The sequence below is a fragment of the Notothenia rossii genome, assembly GCF_949606895.1.
Source record: "Notothenia rossii genome assembly, chromosome: 5".
Lineage (NCBI taxonomy): Eukaryota > Metazoa > Chordata > Actinopteri > Perciformes > Nototheniidae > Notothenia > Notothenia rossii.
The window spans coordinates 28,217,432-28,238,044 of NC_136903.1; the positions used below are offsets into that span (position 1 = coordinate 28,217,432).

Sequence of the window (20,613 nt, forward strand, 5' to 3'; positions counted from 1 at the left end):
TGGATAGGGGTTGGACTCTATTCTTCTCCGGAGTTGCTCAAGGTGTGAGGCGCCGGGCGGGTGTGGGGATACTCACAAGTACCCGGTTGGGTGCTTCGTTGTTGGAGTTTACCCCAGTGGACGAGAGGGTCGCCTCCCTAAGCCTGCGGGTTATGGGGGGGAAAACTCTGACTGTTGTGTGTGCTTATGCACCCAACAGCAGTTCAGAGTATACGGCCTTCTTGGAGACCCTGGAAAGAGTCCTGTATGGGGCTCCTGAAGGGGATTCTTTAATCTTTGTGGGAGACTTCAACGCACATGTGGGCAATGATGGAGACACTTGGAGGGGAGTGATTGGGAAGAACGGCCCCCCTGATCTGAACCGGAGTGGTGGTTTGTTACTGGACTTCTGTGCTAGTCATGGATTGGCCATAACAAACACCATGTTCGAACATAAGTGTACGTGGTACCAGAGCACCCTAGGCAGAAGGTCCATGATCGATTCCGTTATCGTATCATCGGACCTGAGGCCGTATGTGTTGGACACTCGGGTAAAGAGAGGGGCGGAGTCGTCAACTGATCACCATCTGGTGGTGAGTTGGGTCGAGTGGCGGAGGAAGCCTCTGGATAGACCTGGTAAGCCCAAACGTGTAGTTCGGGTGAACTGGGAACATCTGGAGGAGGCCCAAGTTCAGGAGGCCTTCAACTCACACCTCCGGCGGAGCTTTTCGGGCATTCCTGTGGAGGTTGGGGACATTGAACCAGAGTGGTCAGTGTTCAAAGCCTCTATTGCCGAAGCCGCGGCGGGGAGCTGTGGTCTCAAGATCCTAGGTGCCTCAAGGGGCGGTAACCCCCGAACCTCCTGGTGGACACCGGTGGTCAGGGAAGCCGTCCGACTGAAGAAGGAGGCCTTCATGGATTTTTTATCCTGGGGGACTCCCGAGGCAGTTGCAAGGTACCGACAGGCCCGAAGGGCAGCAGCCTCAACCATAGCCGAGGCAAAGCAGCGGGTGTGGGAGAAGTTCGGAGAAGACATGGAAAAGGACTTTCGGGCGGCACCAAAGTTGTTCTGGAAAACTGTCCGACACCTCAGGAGGGGGAAGCAGGGAACCATCCAAGCTGTGTACAGTAAGGATGGGACGCGTTGACCTCAACTGATGGAGTGTTAGGGCGTTGGAAGGAGCACTTTGAGGAACTCCTAAACACGACAACTCCGCCCTCTATGTTAGAGGCAGAGCTGGAGTATGACGGGGGATCGACACCAATCTCCCGGGGGGAGGTCACTGAGGTCGTCAAACAACTTCACAGTGACAAAGCCCCGGGGGTGGATGAGATCCGCCCAGAAATGCTGAAGGCTCTGGGTGTTGAGGGACTGTCATGGTTGACACGTCTCATCAACGTTGCGTGGAAGTCGGAAACAGTACCGAAGGAGTGGCAGACCGGGGTGGTGGTTCCCCTTTTTAAAAAGGGGGATCAGAGGATGTGTGCCAATTACAGAGGCATCACACTACTCAGCCTCCCCGGGAAAGTTTACTCTAAGGTACTCGAATGGAGGGTCAGGCCGATTGTTGAACCTCAGATTGAGGAGGAACAATGCGGATTCCGTCCTGGTTGTGGAACGACGGATCAGCTTTTTACTCTCGCAAGGATCCTGGAGGGGGCCTGGGAGTACGCTTATCCAGTCTACATGTGTTTTGTAGACTTGGAGAAGGCGTATGACCAGGTTCAGCTGTGCACCGTTATGGTGTAAATATAACCTATCTATGAATTAGATCAAATGTAAAAGTCAGCCGAATTAGTGTTGATACTGCAAGAGACGTATTGTGTGAAGAGAAATTGAAGATGTTGTCTAATTGCCGATATATTTATGGTCCACGTCATGTATTCAGGTTCGGTGGCAGTTCTTCCAGTTTGTCTAGAAGTCTTCTCATCAGGGCTCTATAAATATAAAACTACGGCTATATTGTAATATTTAATGCAGCCGAACCGTGCATTACAATGCCGTTATGTGATGAACTCCAAAGAGAAAAGCAAGCACACTCGGAATAAAGTATTATTTTCTTTTTTTTTTTAAATGTTTTTCGGATTTCATATCGCATATAAACACCATATCCAAACGTGCATTGCAGCTAAACAATCCAATCACAGAGATTAACCCATAGCTGAGGATCTTGGGTAATCAGTTCAGTGGGTGTGTATCTGTTTCCGGTTATTTTATTTTTAAATTCAGTTCCTGACGGATGCCAAAAAAGCCAGAGATTATAGAATTAAATAAATAAAAGCAAGGATAATTGTGTGTTATTGTTGAGTAAATAACAGTGTGTTATTTCAAAAAGAATAACACATTAGAAGGAAAAAAAGATTTAAAAAATACATATTTCAATATTCTGAGCCCCATTTATTTTCATCGCGGACGGCAAAAAAAATCCGACATTATACAATTTTAAATTAAAAACAATAATCGTGGCTTGATATTGAGTAAGAACATGTTTTTATGAACCACACAGCTTCCGGTCTTCCAAGACCCGACTGGACAAACTTCACGTGGAGGTGACAGTCAGATGTAGCCGTGGCAGGGAAAAGGAAGGGATTGTGAGTCAGAGAGCAGGAGACAGTCACGCTTCGGCAGCCATGAAGAGAGAAGAAACTGATGGCAAGTGAGAGCTGTCTCCTGATCTCTCTCCCACACACAGCTCTCTCAGCCGATCCATTCATGCTTTACTTGTTTTCTAACTGCCTTGATAATCACAGTCAGTCTATATGAAATGTTAGTACTTTTCCTCTGCATCATCACATACTAACTTCCTGTGAGAAGCCTCGGAGAGTTGTGTTTTAACCCTATGCAACTAAAGTAAAACTAATGGTATTATGGTTCATCAATCATAAACTGGAAATAAGGACTACTCTAGCAATTTACTGTGTTGTTGCTCTAGATAAAATGCACCTTAATTGACCTCTTGCGGAAAACCCCTTTTTCTAACCTCTTTCTTCTCTCTTGTAACTTAATATTGCTGCTCCTGCAGTACAAGTACTTAGAGCTGGGAAAATGTCCACATTTTTTAGGATATCAAATGACCTAAATCTACAACGTCCACCATAGATATCAGATGACGATCTTGGCAGAAGGTTATTTTAAAACCAAAGCTGGAGTTTCCTCCCCGGCAGAAAGCCACCAAATAACTGTAACGTTTTTTCTGTAACGTTTTTCTGACGTTGACCATTTGTTTTTTTACATTACTCACGGGGAAGGCAAAAGGTAACCACATGGTGACGTCAGGGAAGCAGGAGGTTTTTCCACTGCTTTTTTTATCCGTTATATGACTCCAGCTGTGGTCTTGGGGTCTGGAAAAAGTGCACAGTGTGTTTTAATCTGCAGGCTCTGGTAATATGAATTACATAATGCTATGTTGTCGTGAGTGTTGTGCGCAACACAGTGGGGATGGGAAGACAAAACATTCAGAGAATTGCTGATCCTTGTCAATTGTTGTAAAACTATGACAATTTATTGAACTTTATTGACTGTCAAATGCTTTAAAATGACTGTGCACTATAATTCACTACACTACTGTTTCATAAATAGTTAACTATAGTTAAAATAGGAATTATAAGTAATTATGACAATGGGTTAATTGTGTTTGCATTTGTCAAAGATTCTGTGACAAGCATTTTTTTATCCATTTAAGAGGTTAATACTGTCACATTATTTATCTACAGTGGGGCAAAAAAGTATTTAGTCAGCCACCAATTGTGCAAGTTCTGCCACATAAAAAGATGAGGCCTGTAATTTTCATCCTAGGTATACCTCAACTATGAGACACAGACTGGGGGGAAAGAATCTAGGAAATCGCATTGTAAGATTTTTAATGAATTCATTGGTAAATTCCTCAGTAAAATAAGTATTTGGTCACCTACAAACAAACAAGATTTCTGGCTCTCACAGACCTGTAACTTCTTCTTTAAGAGCCTCCTCTGTCCTCCACTTGTTAACTGTATTAATGGCACCTGTTTGAACTCGTTATCAGTATAAAAGACACCTTTCCACAACCTCAAACAGTCAAACTCCAAACTCCACTATGGCCAAGACCAAAGAGCTGTCAAAGGACACCAGAAACAAAAGTGTAGACCTGCACCAGGCTGGGAAGACTGAATCTGCAATAGGTAAGCAGCTTGGTGTGAAGAAATCAACTGTGGGAGCAATTATTAGAAAATGGAAGACATACAAGACCACTGATAATCTCCCTCGATCTGGGGCTCCACGCAAGATCTCACCCCGTGGGGTCAAAATGATCACAAGAACGGTGAGCAAAAATCCCAGAACCACACGGGGGGACCTAGTCAATGACCTGCAGAGAGCTGGGACCAAAGTAACAAAGGCTACCATCAGTAACACACTACGCCGCCAGGGACTCAAATCCTGCAGTGCCAGACGTGTCCCCCTGCTTAAGCCAGTACATGCCCAGGCCCGTCTGAAGTTTGCTAGAGAGCATTTAGATGATCCAGAAGAGGATTGGGAGAATGTCATATGGTCAGATGAAACCAAAATAGAACTCTTTGGTAAAAACTCAACTAGACGTGTTTGGAGGAGAAAGAATGCTGAGTTGCATCCAAAGAACACCATACCTACTGTGAAACATGGGGGTGGAAACATCATGCTTTGGGGCTGTTTTTCTGCAAAGGGACCAGGACGACTGATCCGTGTAAAGGAAAGAATGAATGGGGCCATGTATCGTGAGATTTTAAGTGACAACCTCCTTCCATCAGCAAGGGCATTGAAGATGAAACGTGGCTGGGTCTTTCAGCATGACAATGATCCCAAACACACCGCCCGGGCAACGAAGGAGTGGCTTCGTAAGAAGCATTTCAAGGTCCTGGATTGGCCTAGCCAGTCTCCAGATCTCAACCCCATAGAAAATCTTTGGAGGGAGTTGAATGTCCATGTTGCCCAGCGACAGCCCCAAAACATCACTGCTCTAGAGGAGATCTGCATGGAGGAATGGGCCAAAATACCAGCAACAGTGTGTGAAAACCTTGTGAAGACTTACAGAAAACGTTTGACCTCTGTCATTGCCAACAAAGGGTATATAACAAAGTATTGAGATGAACTTTTGTTATTGACCAAATACTTATTTTCCACCATAATTTGCAAATAAAGTCTTTAAAAATCTGACAATGTGATTTTCTGGATTTTTTTTTCTCATTTTGTCTCTGATAGTTGAGGTATACCTATGATGAAAATTACAGGCCTCTCTCATCTTTTTAAGTGGGAGAACTTGCACAATTGGTGGCTGACTAAATACTTTTTTGCCCCACTGTGTGTATATATATATATATATATATATATATATATATATATATATATAAAACACACTCGTACTTAAAACAAACGCATGCTAGAAACCTCACAGGGTAATCTAATCTCTGTTTGTGGGATTCTGCCGCAGCGTAAAATCGTGGTAGGTTACATTTTGATACTTGTATTTTCCGAGAATTGTTTCACCTATCAACTTCTCCATCCCTCTCTCTCTCCTCCCTCCAGGACCCAATACCTACGATGACGCAGCAGCTTACATTCAAGCACAGTTTGAGAGCAAGAACCGCTCTCCAAATAAGGAAATCTACTGTCACATGACCTGCGCCACAGATACAGGAAACATCCAGGTGGTGTTTGACGCCGTGACCGACATCATCATCGCTAACAACCTCCGAGGGTGTGGCTTGTACTGAGCGCGCCCCACACACCCCGTAATGTCTTCTGCCTTTGTCCCCTCTTCTCTCTCGCCCCTCCTGTCCTCCTCCCCCTCCTCGTTCCTGTTCCTTTGACACTGCTGTGGAAATGGTGATGATGACGATGATGATTCTGCTGATTATTTAAAGAAAAAAAGAAAGAAAAATGCAACAAGGTAAATATTAATATTGAGGATAATTAAAAAAAATAGGCAAACGTATATATATAAAAAAAGATATATATATATAATGTTTTTAGTTCTTTTCTCTTCTCTTCTTGCTCCGACTTCTCCTCCAATTTATTTTTATTTTTTTTTGGCCGGCTGCCAGGCAAATTCATTTGTTTTAGTCAAAATCAGGAAACCTTGCGACCTGGAAAACGTCTTGAACAAAGTCATTGAAAGCCTCCGCTCCCCGTCCTGCTCCCTTTTTCTGTTCCGCTTTGTCTTTTGTTGTTAACAAAAACAAAACCTGTTCTTTTTTTGGCTGTTTTTTTTGTATTACTACTATGAATCTGTTTTATTTTTGTCGATTGTGTGTATATTTATTACATGACTATCAGTCTGTACACTGATTTTTATTCACATTTTGCCTCACCTTGACACCTCTTATTTGTGTATTAGTTGTTTTTCTTGGTATAGTAGTGATTATGTAATAACAATGTTTGCAGAAATGTGTGCAAATGTCGATTGCACTAAAGATCATCAGGCAGGATGGCGATAACATTAAATAAAAAACTTGAGACCTGCTGAAACTGACAACACCAATTTTAGCGTAAGTCTTTTGTTTACATTAGCGTTTTTGAAATCAAAACATTTCTTTTTTAACAAGTTGTATCATTGTATATCCACCCAATCCAGTTTTCATTCAACAGGCAGTGAAGCTTCCTGTTTCCCACTACAGGCCTTAGCCATTTGCCAACCGTCAGTTGTGGCCGAGTCTGAGAGCCAATAGGCAATGTGCTAAATGTCCCATCAGTGCCATGTAACAGAGGTACTGTTCTGTAGATAGCTACGCTTTTTAGAAGCAGGTACACAACGTCATAACTCTACCTTCCACACTGTTATGACCTACTAATATTCTCCATGTGAGGAACCTCCCTCCTGGTTGTTGATTAATTTATTAGTTAATGTATTGGTAGATCACCTTTCTTACACATACCACTTTCTCTCTCATTCTCTGCAATTTCACACCACCATCATGCCTTTACTTCTCTCATCTCCATCCATCTCTCTTTCTTTTGCATGGCGCCCTGTCGTCCTGATTTCCTCCCTCCTCTTCTCTTCCTACTAAAGCCCTGACACAGATAGCATGAGATACTCAAGCTTTTGTATAAAGAGACCAGTTAATTCATAAAACTACAAAAAAAAGCTTCACATAGATACTGTTGAGATAATACGATAAAAAAAGAAAAGGTTTTAATAAAAATTGCAAAAGATGAATAAAAAAGATGGAAAAAATACACCAAAAAAGAGCACAAAAGAAGGATAGCAGCTACAGAATGAGGGGAGGATTGGCTCCTGATGGACGGGGTCCAATGAAAATAAAGGTTGTGTTGGAGGATGGAAGAAGACGTGTAGAGTTGAGGATTCTTGCAGTAACACAACAAATTCAAACGGTTAAAAAAAAAACTATTAAACCAACGAGCGAGGGTCTTACCACATGAACAACTAAGATCACAATGATCCTGATATATTCTCAAAAGATATTTCTTGTGCTTTGTAGCTATGAAACGTTTTTTTCTCTCTTTCTCAGTTTTCTAAAAATAAAGCTGTTTTGCAAAGGGTTCCAGTTTGACAGCTAGCTGATATGGGACAACGACGATATCCGACTGACCCTGTGTTGTTGTAATGCTCTGAACTCTGCCCCGCCCTCTCCTTTTACCTTTTTGCCTGTTTCCCTGCATTAGAACCGTGTCCTCACTTTAGCCTGACTCAGAACGATTAAATATAATATTATAACGATAACTATTTTTTATTATTTCAGAAGAAATGAACCACTTTTTGGGGAGAGCACGTTTATCGCTGCGTCCGCTAGTTAGGGACGCCGCATGTTCACACATCAACGCTGTATAAAGTCATGCTCCTTTCTCCTTCTTCTGTCTCCTTTCAGTTTAATACACACCTTCCAGGTCTACAATGAAAAGCACAGTTCTCATGTAACACACACACATACACACACACACACACACACTTGCAGGCACTCACACAAACACACAAAATAAGTAGATTTGGAAAGTTGTTATCTGTTCATACCTAATCTATGTTATCCCTCATATAGACCTCTTTTTCTTGCCTTCTTGATTTCTAGTTTTGAAAAGAGAAAATACTGTGTATAATGACATGATATACCTGTTTCTTTGGCATTCTGTTCCTGTTCCCTTCATTGTTTTTTATTTTAACCTCTGTTCTTTACCCGGTGAATGCTTTTCTTTGCAGCTTTCTTTTTCTCTCTCTCTCTCTCCCCCTCTACTCCTTTTTAGTGAATGGTTGTTATTTCATGTGGGATGTCCGTGCTGGAAAAACCAATCGAATGTAGTGTTTACATTAAAAAGCCACTGTTTTCATGACTACAAATCCTTCTTGCCTCCGAGTCATTCCATTCACTTGTTCAGTTTTTTTGCTTTTAGGAAACCGTGTCACTCGTGAATACATGGAGCAACGAGTAATTATTAAGTTTGGCTTTATTTATCCACAACTTTTTTTTTTCAATGCAGCACTTCTGTTTCCTGTGCTGCACGCATCATATCAGGAATACAGTGGCCTCACACAGGGAAACTTAAAGTTTAAAATGATAGCAACAGAACTTTTTAGAAACAGACAAGGTGTATTTTGAATAGAATATTGCCACAAATGTTTAATATAATCCGATACAAAAGACTAAAATTGTCAGCTGACTAAAACGAACCAAAAAAAGTTACGTTTTTCTTTTGACCAATACTTGAGTTCAATTTGAAGGGTCCCTATTCTGCACATTTTCAGGTTCATATTTGTATGTAGTGTCTCTACTGTGACATGTTAACATGCTTACATGTTTAAAAAGGTCTTTATTTTTCTCATACTGCCCTCTGTCTGAAACCAGAGCCCATGTCTGCTCTGATTGGTTAGCTGGCCGTGTTGAAGCACTAGCAATTAACATCATTGTTAGTAAAACGTTAGATATTGATGTCATTTTTTTACGGAAGTAAACAAAGGAGTCCAATGGAGGTGTTTCAGGCAGGGGGGGAGTGTGGGGGGGAGAACACAGGGATTATAGCCTTTGCCGACCATAGACATGCTCAAAAATCTACACTGCAGTAAAGGGAAAACCCGAAAAACCTTAATTGGGCGTCTTTGACTAGATAAGGATAACTGAATATGATGAGCTAGCAAGGACATTTGACACAGAAATACAATTAAATAACAATAACTGATAAAAGTAATGCCAAAATTATTCAATGTGGATTTGTGATATTTCTTGGCTTGAAATGAACAGTGAATAAATTAAACTGGTGTATTCTCAGAAATGTTATAACTTCCAAAAGTAAACATAAAGTAAGTATATGACAGTGTCACAAATTGTAGAATAATTAAACACCTGAAAAAGTTATTAGTCTGACAGCTCGCTGGCACCGAACATAATAACACCTCTGCCAAAAAAAACTGGAAATAAAGTGAGTACCATAGCTCCAACAACCTCCAGGATTATGATTGTAACATACAGAATGAGACGGTGCAGCTGATCTGTTTAATAGCATTTTAATAAGCTCTTGCTGCTTACAGCTGGTTGTCATATAGGCAGCAGCAGGCAGTGGCAGTCACAGAAAGATAACATTAATTACCTAATTTCTCAGAAAACGCATCCAGAGTTGAAACCATTTGTTTTTACCTCAGTATCAACTCAGATTGGAAGCTTTTGAGAACTATATTAAAGTCACAATTGATGCATTGAGCCTAAATGAATCAATTTGGTTTGAAACAGTGACTGCGTGATAATATCATCAACTGTGATAAGATTTCACTCAACAGCAGTATGTATTGCTGGACGGAAAGGAGGCAATGACTCAGATTTGCAACCGATCATCTAAGCTCATGGACAACCAAGCATACTCTGAAAATGTCAAAGACATATTTACAGCTGTGTGCAAAGCTGTAAATCATAGTCAAGACCAACATGTTTTCAGAGAGTGTTGGCCTCTTCCAGTGTTGTCCCAGATTTTGTTGTTCAACCACATGGTCAAGTGAAAAAGGAGAAACATTATAAACAATGTTATGTACACAGTTCTGAATGTACATCAAGGTCCCACCAGGAATAGCTTTAAAATATTGTATGGATGTTTTAAGGGCTCAGTTGCTTCTACTCTTTAACTATTGACTTTGGATAAGTGGTTAAGATGATGTTAAGAATGTTTTTGTTTAAAGCATGTCTTATCAGTCAAGCGGTTGACCGGTGCATTACCTTTTAAGGCTTTATTAAGTGTACTTGCTGAGGTACTGCAATGCTGACTGTGAGTAAACTGTCATAAGAAGCATGAACACAATGAGCCCCAGATCATGAAAATAACGTTTTTTTAAAAGCTAAGAAACTGTGATCTGGAAAGAGTTTTCAAGGTTGCAATATCTGTTTTTCTTTCTCACAAACATACGACAAAACAGAGCTGTAAACACGTTGCTTCCTGTCCTCCCATCACTTGACTCCCACTGGGAGGAAGTCGTGAAGTGAGTTCAGAAACAAACAAACCGTTTTTTTTCTATCACCCTTAGTCTCACAGACACTATGTTAGATACTGGTGGTGCTAACTTCAACTTAAAAACACTGAAACAAAGCAAGTAGGCTATTGAGCCAGAAACGAGTTATCGTTTTCTTTACATATAGATTATCACTCCTACATCTTCACACATATGCTGTCAATAGGAAATGGGATCCTCTTACTCATCCTCTATTGGCATTAGTAATTTTACAAGAATAAATACACACGGATTGTACAGCTATCTTTCATTGCATTCTGATTGTGTCTCTACAGTGCAGACACACATTTCACTTCACCAGACCAGATACCACTCACTCTGGGTCGTTATTTCAACTGTACTCCAGGTCCTTTGGACATGAAACATCACACACACATGAACACAGATCACACAGAATCCCAGTCACAGCGGATAGAATAGTGCATGTGAACTGGAGTGATAGAGAGGTGCTGTCAGACAGTATTTATTCACACATGAAGGGAGTCTTTCATCCTCGCTGCTGTGGAACTAGCTGTAAGGAAAATAAAGGTTCACAGAGTTCAAGCATAACACAGAGAGAGGAGGAAAGAGGCTGGTAGATGGAGAGAGCAATCAGAGAGAGAGGGAGGAATTATCCACTTGATCACAATGATTGCCTGTTAAAAAAATCATTAAGTCGCTCTCTTAAATACCTCGTTGTAGCACATTAAAAGCTACTCTGATATTTTTTTAATTGTGCCAACAATTGTATTTGTATCTGGCGTGTTTGCTTGTTTTCCCATACGCAGAATTATACCAACAGCTATTGTTCCTCTGTAATTCCAACACTTAGAGGCAGTACAAGTCAACACCAACTACTGCATGGAAACCCACACTTACATAACGACAATGAGAATAACATTAACACTACCGCAAACACAGATGTTTACTTTTATTAAACGTGAATTTTGATGTTAAAATATTTACTCTGCCATATTTCCTCTTCTTCTTGTGTCACTCAGGGCTGACACACACACACGCACACGCACACGCACACGCACACGTGTTTATTCTGACAGGCTGCTACAGTATGTGATGACTATCACACATTCACACACATGTGTTCATAATTGCTTACATTTCAAATATGTTCAGTCCGGGTCTTGCCTTTGGTTTCGTTTTTGATTATTCTAAAACCCACAGTTATCTTTAAATATATGCTGCAGCTCTCTCAGAAGTACTCTCTCACAGTACAAGGTATTATGTCATGATAAGTCCGCTTTTATTTCAGAGGGTGACAAGGCAGAGGGCTCCCACAGAATAATAATGTCAAATGGACCAACCGAACATTCAATAGTAATAACTTTTTTGCAATAGCTTTACATTTTGAAAGATATGCTTATTTACTATTATGTTTATGCCTGAAGTATGCAGCTGGAGCCAAGGGGGAAATTAGTTTAGCTTAGCATTAACGTGGTAACTTTGTTTACTTCAGAATATTACAAAACAAACAACATAAACTTGATTATTAAGTAAAACTTTAACATGTTGTGTTTTTTTTATCAAGGCACCATAAAAATAATACGGCAGACAGTAGGCAAAGGGCTGGTCTGGGACAAACCGGCAGCAGTAGGCAAAGGGCTGGTCGGGGACAAACCAGCAGACAGTAGGCAAAGGGCTGGTCGGGGACAGGCGAGGGTTCCAGGAGTAAGCAAGACGGGAGACGCAGGTACAGGCAGGGTCAGGGAGTAGACAAGGCAGAATAATCCAGGGAAAGGCAGGGTCAGGAAACAGGCGAGGTAGGCTTGTCAGGGGCAGTCAAGGTCGAAACCGGGAGAGCAATCTGGAAGGTAATGCGGGAAAGACTGGCATGCTGCGAAGTACAATCTGGCACTGAGGTGAGAGTGAAGTGGGCCTATATACTAATGGAGCTGATGGGTGTAACAGAGTGAGAGAGAGAAACAGGGTGTTACTACCAGGTGACTAAGGAATGCTAATGCAGAAAATAGGAGAGTGAGGGGGCAGACTGTGACAGAACCCTCCCTCCCCCCCCCCCCCTTAAATGGACGGCTCCTGACGTCTAAGAAAAGTCTATGAAAATGTACAACTAACCCCAAAACTGAAAAAAAAATTATAATAAATAAACAAAAACCTACAGACACAGGGTGGGAGGTGTGGGTATGGGGAGGGTTAGTACTCATCTGAAGATGCTCTCTAGGCCTCCCTCTCCTGGAAATCCTCGACCGATGACGCCTCACCCTCCTCCTCGACGAAGCCCCTGGTCTGTAGCGGACGAGTACCCCCTGGCTTAACGCCTGGTTGGGCGTGGGTCGTAGAAGGCTGCTCCGGGTATCGCAGGTGGAAGTCTCGGATGAATTGTGGGTTTAGGATGTGACGAGTAGGAATCAACTGCCTCTCCTCAGGACAATAGCCTTCCCAGTCCACCAAATATTGTACCCTTCTTCCTTAGCGACGGGAACGGAGCAGGCGACGAAGGGTGTAAGTAGGACCCCCATCGATCATCCTAGGGGGTGGTGGTGGTGGAGGGGCGGCGGGGATCATAGGACTCTTCCGGACAGGTTTAATCCTAGAGATGTGGAAGGTGGGATGGATCTTCATGCTCCGGGGCAAACTCAGTCGGACCGCTGCAGGGTTAATAACCTTGACAATCTCGAAGGGTCCAATAAACCTGGGCGCCAACTTCTTAGACTCCACCCGAAGAGGAATGTTCTGAGCGGAAAGCCACACCCTCTAGCCTACCTGGTACACAGGTGCCTTGGTGCGTCGGCGGTTCGCTGATGTGGCGTACCGTTTAGCAGACTGAAGCACGGTTGTTCGGGCCTGCCTCCAAGTCCTCCGACAAGGTCTGATGAAAGCCTGGACAGACGGACAGGTATCCTCCCTCTCTAATGCAGAGAACAATGGGGGTTGAAAACCGTAGGCACACTGGAAAGGGGAAAGACCAGTGGCGGAACTGATTAGGGTGTTATGGGCACACTCCTGTTTTGACCAGGCCGTTGGATGATCGGACACCATGCAGCGGAGAGTGGTCTCCATCTCCTGATTCTTCCGTTCAGTCTGTGGGTGGAAACCGGAGGTGAGACTGACCGTCGCCCCGATCAGTTCACAAAATTCCCTCCAAAACACAGAGGTGAACTGGGACCCCCGGTCGGAAACCACATCAGTCGCCAGTCCGTGGAGACGAAAAACGTGGAGAAGAATAAGTTCCGCCGTCTACTTAGCTGACGGGATCTTAGGCAGGGGTAAGAAATGAGCCAATTTACTAAACCGATCTACCACCGTCAAGATGGCAGTATGTCCGTGGGACGGTGGTAGACCAGTCACAAAGTCCAAAGAAATATGTGACCAAGGGCGACGTGGGACTGGTAATGGATGAAGGAGGCCAGCAGGCGCTTGGTGAGAGGGTTTGTGCCGATTGCACACAGGACAGGCGTTCACAAACTCCCGGGTGTAAGCCTCCAGCATGGCCCACCCGAAGCGTTGCAGGACCATCCCTCGGGTACGTTGTATCCCAGGGTGGCAGGAAAGTCTGGAGCTGTGAGCCCACTAGTGAATTGATGCGGGCCCTTCGGTTCGGTACACATGTGTACCGAAGTGTACCGAACGAATATAACGTTAAACGTAAAAAATTGAGAACGTGAACAACTTTTTGGAAGTAATCTCAGGTGCTGCGTTGCAGCATTTCAGAGTCATTTGCTCACATTGGGTTCAACGCGTCATAGAGCGACCAAGTCATTTCATTGTATGAGAGGCATACTATGAGAGCAGGGATGCGTTCAAATGTAGTCAGTAATTTGAGGAACTGTCGAAATGGCGAACGCAGATAAAGTTGAGCTTGAAAATCCTCCAGCATCATTGAAGTCTCCGGTTTGGGAACATTTTGGTTTCCCAGTTACGTACAAGGATGACGGACAAAGACAGGTGGACCGAACAAAAGCTGTTTGTCGGCATTGTTGAACTAAAATTGGTTACGCGGCTGGCAATACATCAAACTTGCACACTCATTTGAAAATGCATCACCCGAACATGAATATCACCGGTACCAAAAGACTGAAGTGCAAACCCAACTCCCACTAGCATTTAAGCCTTCACCACTCGCAAAAAGTTCAGACCGAGCCAAAGCTATTACAAACGCCAAATATCCTTATGTTGCCATGTTAGCAAAGCGCTACCTGGCTGTATCTGCTACCTCTGTCCCTAGCGAGAGGGTGTTCTCCACAGCAGGAGACATTGTTAGTGCCAGCAGATCTGCCCTTTCGGCAAGCAATGTGGACAAGTTAATTTTTCTTTAAAAAAAACATGAAAATACAATGACAAGCAAGTCATAATGTCAAACTGGCTGCTTAGGTACTAGTACAGTTCAAATACAGATTATTTGAGTTCATCGAAATGCTGCATCTTAATGTTTGTTTTATTATATTTTGTATTTATTTGAGTGAATATTCACAGTTTAATAATAATTAAAAACCCAAAACTAATAGTTTATGTTTAGTGAGTATTAGTACAGTAAAGTTTGAATACAGATTATTTCAGTTCATCGAAATGCTGCACCTTAATGTTTATTTTATCATATTTTGTATTTATTTGAGTGAATACATTATTCACAGTTTAACAATAATTTAAAAAAATATGTATATATTTTATGTTTTGTGATATTTTTTTCTGCTGTACCGAAAACGTACTGAACCGAACCGTGACCTAAAAACCGAGGTATGTAGCCTACCGAACCGAAATGTTTGGGAACCGTTACACCCCTAGAGCCCACTGAAGCACCTCAGCCCTCAAAACTTGAGGCACAAACAACCGGTTGAGAGGACAAGAACTAGGACCGGGTTGCTCCACCAAAGTGGTCTTAACCCTCTCCTCAATCTCCCAAGCGAGGACGCCGATCACTCGAGGAGCTGGGAGAATAGTGTCCGGGATACCGCAGGTGTCTCCCCCCCCTCCCGAACTACCGGGACAGAGCGTCGGCCTTCACGTTGCGGGAGCCTGGGCGGTAGGAGAGGAAAAAATTAAACCGGGTGAAAAATGACGACCACCTGGCTTGCTGGGAATTAAGTCTTTGTGCCGACCTGATATATTCCAGGTTCTTATGGTCAGTCCGAACCTGAAATGGTTGTTCTGTCCCCTCAAGCCAGTGTCGCCACTCCTCCAACGTCAACTTGACTGCTAGAAGCTCCCGTTTTCCCACGTCATAGTTTCTCTCCGCCGGACTCAATCATCTCGACAAAAGAAAGCACAGGGGTGGAGCTTCTGGTTCTTAACAGAACGTTGCGACAGGATGGCCCCCACCCCTACGTCAGAAGCATCCACCTCCACCACAAACTGACCAGCGGGGTCTGGTACTTGAAGGATAGGAGCTGACGTAAACCGGCCCTTGAGGTCCTGAAAAGCCTCCTCGGCTGCACAGGACCATCGGAACGTCACCTTGGACAAGGTCAGGGCGGTGAGCGGGGTGGCCACGGTGCTGTAGCCACGGATGAACCGTCTGTAAAAGTCAGCGAATCCCAGGAAACGCTGCAGCTCCTTCCGTGAATCAGGAACCCGCCACGAGGTAACCGCTGAAACTTTGGAGGGGTCCATCTCCACACTACCTTGACCCACGATGTAGCCTAGAAAGGTGACCGAAGAAGTGTGAAACTCGCACTTCTCCGTCTTGACGAACAGCGAGTTCTCCAGAAGTCGCTGGAGAACTGTCTGGACGTGGTGGATATGTTCCTCGAGATTCTTTGAAAAAATCAAAATATCGTCCAGATAAACAAAAACATAACAATTAGTTACATTTAGTTTGAAAGAATAGCATATTAAATTAAATATAAATGTAAAATGTAGAGTGTGAAGTTAAAGTTTAAATATGTTTAATGTGTTCTCATGCTGTTTTCTTTGCATTGGCTCATAGCTCTAGCTTCATGTTTAAGTCATAAACAAGAGAGTGGTATTGTCCTTTTCATCTAACTTACAAAAAGAAGGCGAATAACCATACAAGATGTGGAATAGTGAGTATTACTTTAAACAACCTGTTGGGGAAATATTTTCCAAGGTCCATAACTTTGACCAAGTTTATCAGTTCAAACTGTCCTGACTGAGCACAGGCACCTGTAACCTTGGCTGCTGTGCTCTCAGTGTTCTGTCTCCCTGTTCCTGCCTGTTGGCGTCAGCTGATAGAGGTGTTATGATTCTATGTTCCTGCCTGTTGGCGTCAGCTGATAGAGGTGTTATGATTCTATGTTCCTGCCTGTTGGCGTCAGCTGATAGAGGTGTTATGATTCTATCTTGTTATGCAGCATGTTGATTATTCTCTCTGAACTAGCTAAATACATGGGTCTGGGGTAGAGTTCTTCAGATTTGACGTGGCAACTCTACCGTGAAGTCAGAACCTCTGGCTCTTGGACTTGTGATTTGAATTCTCCGGACGAAGCTCCTATAATAAACCATCAGTGTTTGACATCAAAGCTCCTGCTCTTCCCGTGTCTCCTTCATGAGTCGGTGACTCCCACTGCATTGCTACACAGAAGTTTCCCCCACAAATTGGCGTTGTCGGCAGGATACCAACAAATCTTCAGAGACTGGTAAGTGTGATTTCAAATGTACATTTGGACATTGCCTTACCAGAATCTGTGATTGACGGTATCCTAAAATTATCTGTGAAGCTGAGCGACTGTGTTTCGTTTTTGGTTAATGAACATTTGGGGATAATAAATCCAGGGGATCAGTGTCTGGGGACTTTGTCCTGGCTAATTTCCTCTGTGTATGCTGCTAGGGACGAAAGTGCCATACAAGCATGCACAGCTCATGTTTAGAGAAACATTAAAGAAAGGCTTCAGTAAAGTGGAACTTCTGTATGAAAGCAGTGTAAAGATTTGTATTGGACAAATCGCCGAATTCTGGGGGTTTCAGCGGCCAACACTACCAGTTGAAAATAAGCAGCCGGAGATATTACTCCTATCGCCTCTGTAAACACTTCTCCAGATGCAACCGCGGGTGTGTGTGTAAAACCTCCCCGTGTTTGTGGGGCTGGAGAGGTGCAGCTGAGAGGGAGAAAGTCACAGCTTTTTGTCTATAGCTTTAACTCACACCACCGCCGTCTCTATTAAAAACAAGATGGTCTAAAAGCACTCGCTGTTTGTGACCATTTTCTACATGAATGGTAGAGACGGGGCAGCGCAAGGTGCGTGCATCACCCGATGCACCACAGTTCCCTACATTGCTGGAGGAACTGGTGCCGGTCCGCCTTGCATACATAAAATTATAGGCTAATTGATCCAGGTGAGCAGTGGCAAGCAAGTGTAGAACAAAACTGTGTTTCATCGTTGTGATGAACTCGATAGCAAGTGTATAGGCTGGTCGTGTAGGACTACAGTCAACTGGGCTGTTGTTGGAGAGAAAGTCTGTGCGATCCTGATCGGGGGGGCACAGCTCCACTAGAATAGATTAGTGCGGTCGCAAGAGGATAAGCTAGTTATCGCTCTTGGACGGTCTTCAGGCACCGATCTAGGACTTGTATACAAGGGTGGACGCGCGAGTCAAGGCGCCCCACTAGAGATAATTCCCTACCCCCTCTGAAACCTCTTAATTCGGACTAAACTGAGCTGGATGAACTTTGCTGTCGCGCTGGTGTTTATTGCGAGTTCATGTTTGTTTGTCTAAATTGTTTGTATGGGGGTCTATATTGGTTTGTCTACCCGCCGTCTTTTGTATGTTTTGTAACAACTAATAATGAATCAGTCCATAGCCAGGGTAAAATGAACTAAACTTTAGTTATCTCACCAAAAGTAAATGACTTGAGAAAAAACAAATAATATAAAGATGTAAAGCAAAATACTGGTAGTATAAATGTGCTGCAAAATGAAAATAAATAGCAAAAGAGTGTTTTTATGTCCTGCATCTGAGTGTGCAGAGGAAAATGTAAACAAGAAGCACACTGTTCAGGGTGTGCGCTGTAGGTGTAAGAAGAAAATAAGATAATATTGCCTTAACAATAAATTTTAAATTGTATTGCTGTTATGTTAAGATATCTTTGTGACCTTGTATAAACCCTATGCCCCGTCCTACACCCCGAGATCCTCAGAGGCATCACTGCTGGTCGTAAACCTGCCTGAGGAGATCAGGGTTGCAAAAAAAAAAAAAAAAAATCTATTATTATTATTTGTTTAATTTATTCTTAAATCTATGTATTATATGGTAATAATGAATAAAAACGTAATGTATTGAACACATTCCGAAACAAAGCAGATAAGACAGAACTAGACTCAGACATAATACGAATTATTGTAGAAACATTTTGTGCTGTTGCTGCAAAATGGAAACTTTGTTGATTATCTATTCCAACTGGCCACTGGAATCAGATAATTAATATAAGTTGAAGTTCAATTGCAGTTTTAAAAATAGTTTAACATTCTTTATTAAACTGCTTCAAATTATTTCTCGTATCAACCAATTAGTCTCCATAGACATTACTACAATTAAAATAGTTGTTAAACCGAGCTTATGAACAACAGAGTAAAGGTCGCTGGTTAAGCCAGGATCAATATATTTGTTGAAGTTTATATTGTGTGCATAATAAATGTGTTAAATTAATTGAGCAATTCTTTAAAAAGTATAATGTTGCAATCTCTTTAAAATAAGTATTTACAATAATTTAAAAAAATATATATGTTGTTTTCAAAGGAACTCACCTTCACAGGCCAACACTTTGGATCATGAGACTTCCAAGTCCTAACAGACAGAGATCAGTATCACTTTGTGTTGCAAGCCAAATCCAGGGGTTCTACTCGAGCCCAATTTTAAATACCATAAAGAAAAGTATTAAACCCAGCTCAAGCTAAATGTCAAATGTATTTAATTAATGTGCAAGTGTTTTGATGTATTTAAAATGTTCCAGTCTAGCTTCCTTCAAGTTTAGTCTAAGCAACATATTGGTTCTCATAACATTCTCACTGCTGTCCTAAATGTTTTAAACCTTGGTCAGACAAGCTGTTCACACACACCCACACACACTTCGGATAAGTATTCACCTTATCCACATTGTAAATTGTTTCTTTAAAGTTATTAGTAATTCAAGATTAATTATTAAATTAAATGTGGTACATAACATAGAATAAATAAAATAACTTGATAATTTTGTTCACAACATTAGAGCTGTCCTCTAATCTCTACTAGAATAAGATATGTGTGCATGTTTGGGTGTTTTAACACTCCTGTAATGTACCTAATCTTGTTATCCTTTTCATTACAAAGCTGGGAAAATGGTGTATTGCTTAGATTCTGATCCGTGCAAGTCCAATTTTGACTGACTTTAGTTCTAATGTTAATGTTAATTTGACTTCAACCCATAAGTAATTATTTAGATCAGGGGTTCCCAAACCTTTTCAGCGTGAGACCCAAAACAGAAATGTTGTGGTCCTAAGGGACCCAAGCTCAAAAAATGTCATGATTTCCCATAATATCTACAGTTATAAACAAAGAATGCAACACACCATGAATTTAAAATGTAAATGAAAATATTTATTTAATTATAAAAGTGCATCGCAGCAATTAGGCTTCTCACCATAACAACCTTCCCTTTGAGCTTGCCCAGAAAAAATAAGGATCAAAGAAGAAAGACGAAACATGGGACGTGCAGTCAAGTATATACAGTACAAATCAAATTTTAATTATAAAATTATCAAAAGTGCAATATTAAGTTTGTCGCTAGCTCAAAAACTAAGTACACACCATTTTAAACTATTTTAAATGAACAAAGAACAAACATGTTGTAAACAGAAAGGGACAAAACATTAACTATAGGAAGTGCAGACTAGTGTATACAGTACATCGAAGGTAAAACCACATTTAAATTCTAAGAAGTGCAACATTAAGTTTGTCACTAGATCAAAAGCTATGTACACACATTTTTTAAACACTTTTAAATGAACAGAGCTGTTGTAAAACACTCAGAGAGAGAAAAAGAAACTCCAACACTTGGCAACTGATTAACTTTTTTTTTGTGGAGGGTGACTTGATAGGATGCCCTCAGTGCCCCTCTGTTCCCTTTGAATGCCTGAAAATAACAGAGAAGATATTATCATTAACAATGCTGGGTTATTGGGTGATTTTTAACACCAGCCGGCGTACGAATATGGACCTGGCAACCGCATTTATAGCGCATTACATTACATGTTACTTGTTAGACGCTTTTATCCAAAGCGACTTACATACTCAATAC

The 20,613-nt window shown here is 42.0% G+C and overlaps 1 protein-coding gene across 1 annotated transcript in view; it reads left to right on the plus strand.

Moving 5' to 3' along the window:
* The window catches only part of LOC307040443 (guanine nucleotide-binding protein G(o) subunit alpha), a 149,825-nt gene extending 141,546 nt beyond the window's left edge, over positions 1–8,279 (plus strand). Inside the window, exon 8 of the mRNA XM_079683276.1 lies at positions 5,516–8,279. Within this exon, the coding sequence (XP_079539402.1) occupies positions 5,516–5,703 (188 nt within the window). The 3' untranslated portion in view covers positions 5,704–8,279. The remainder of the gene's footprint in view (positions 1–5,515) is intronic.
* Positions 8,280–20,613: the final 12,334 nt, after the last annotated feature.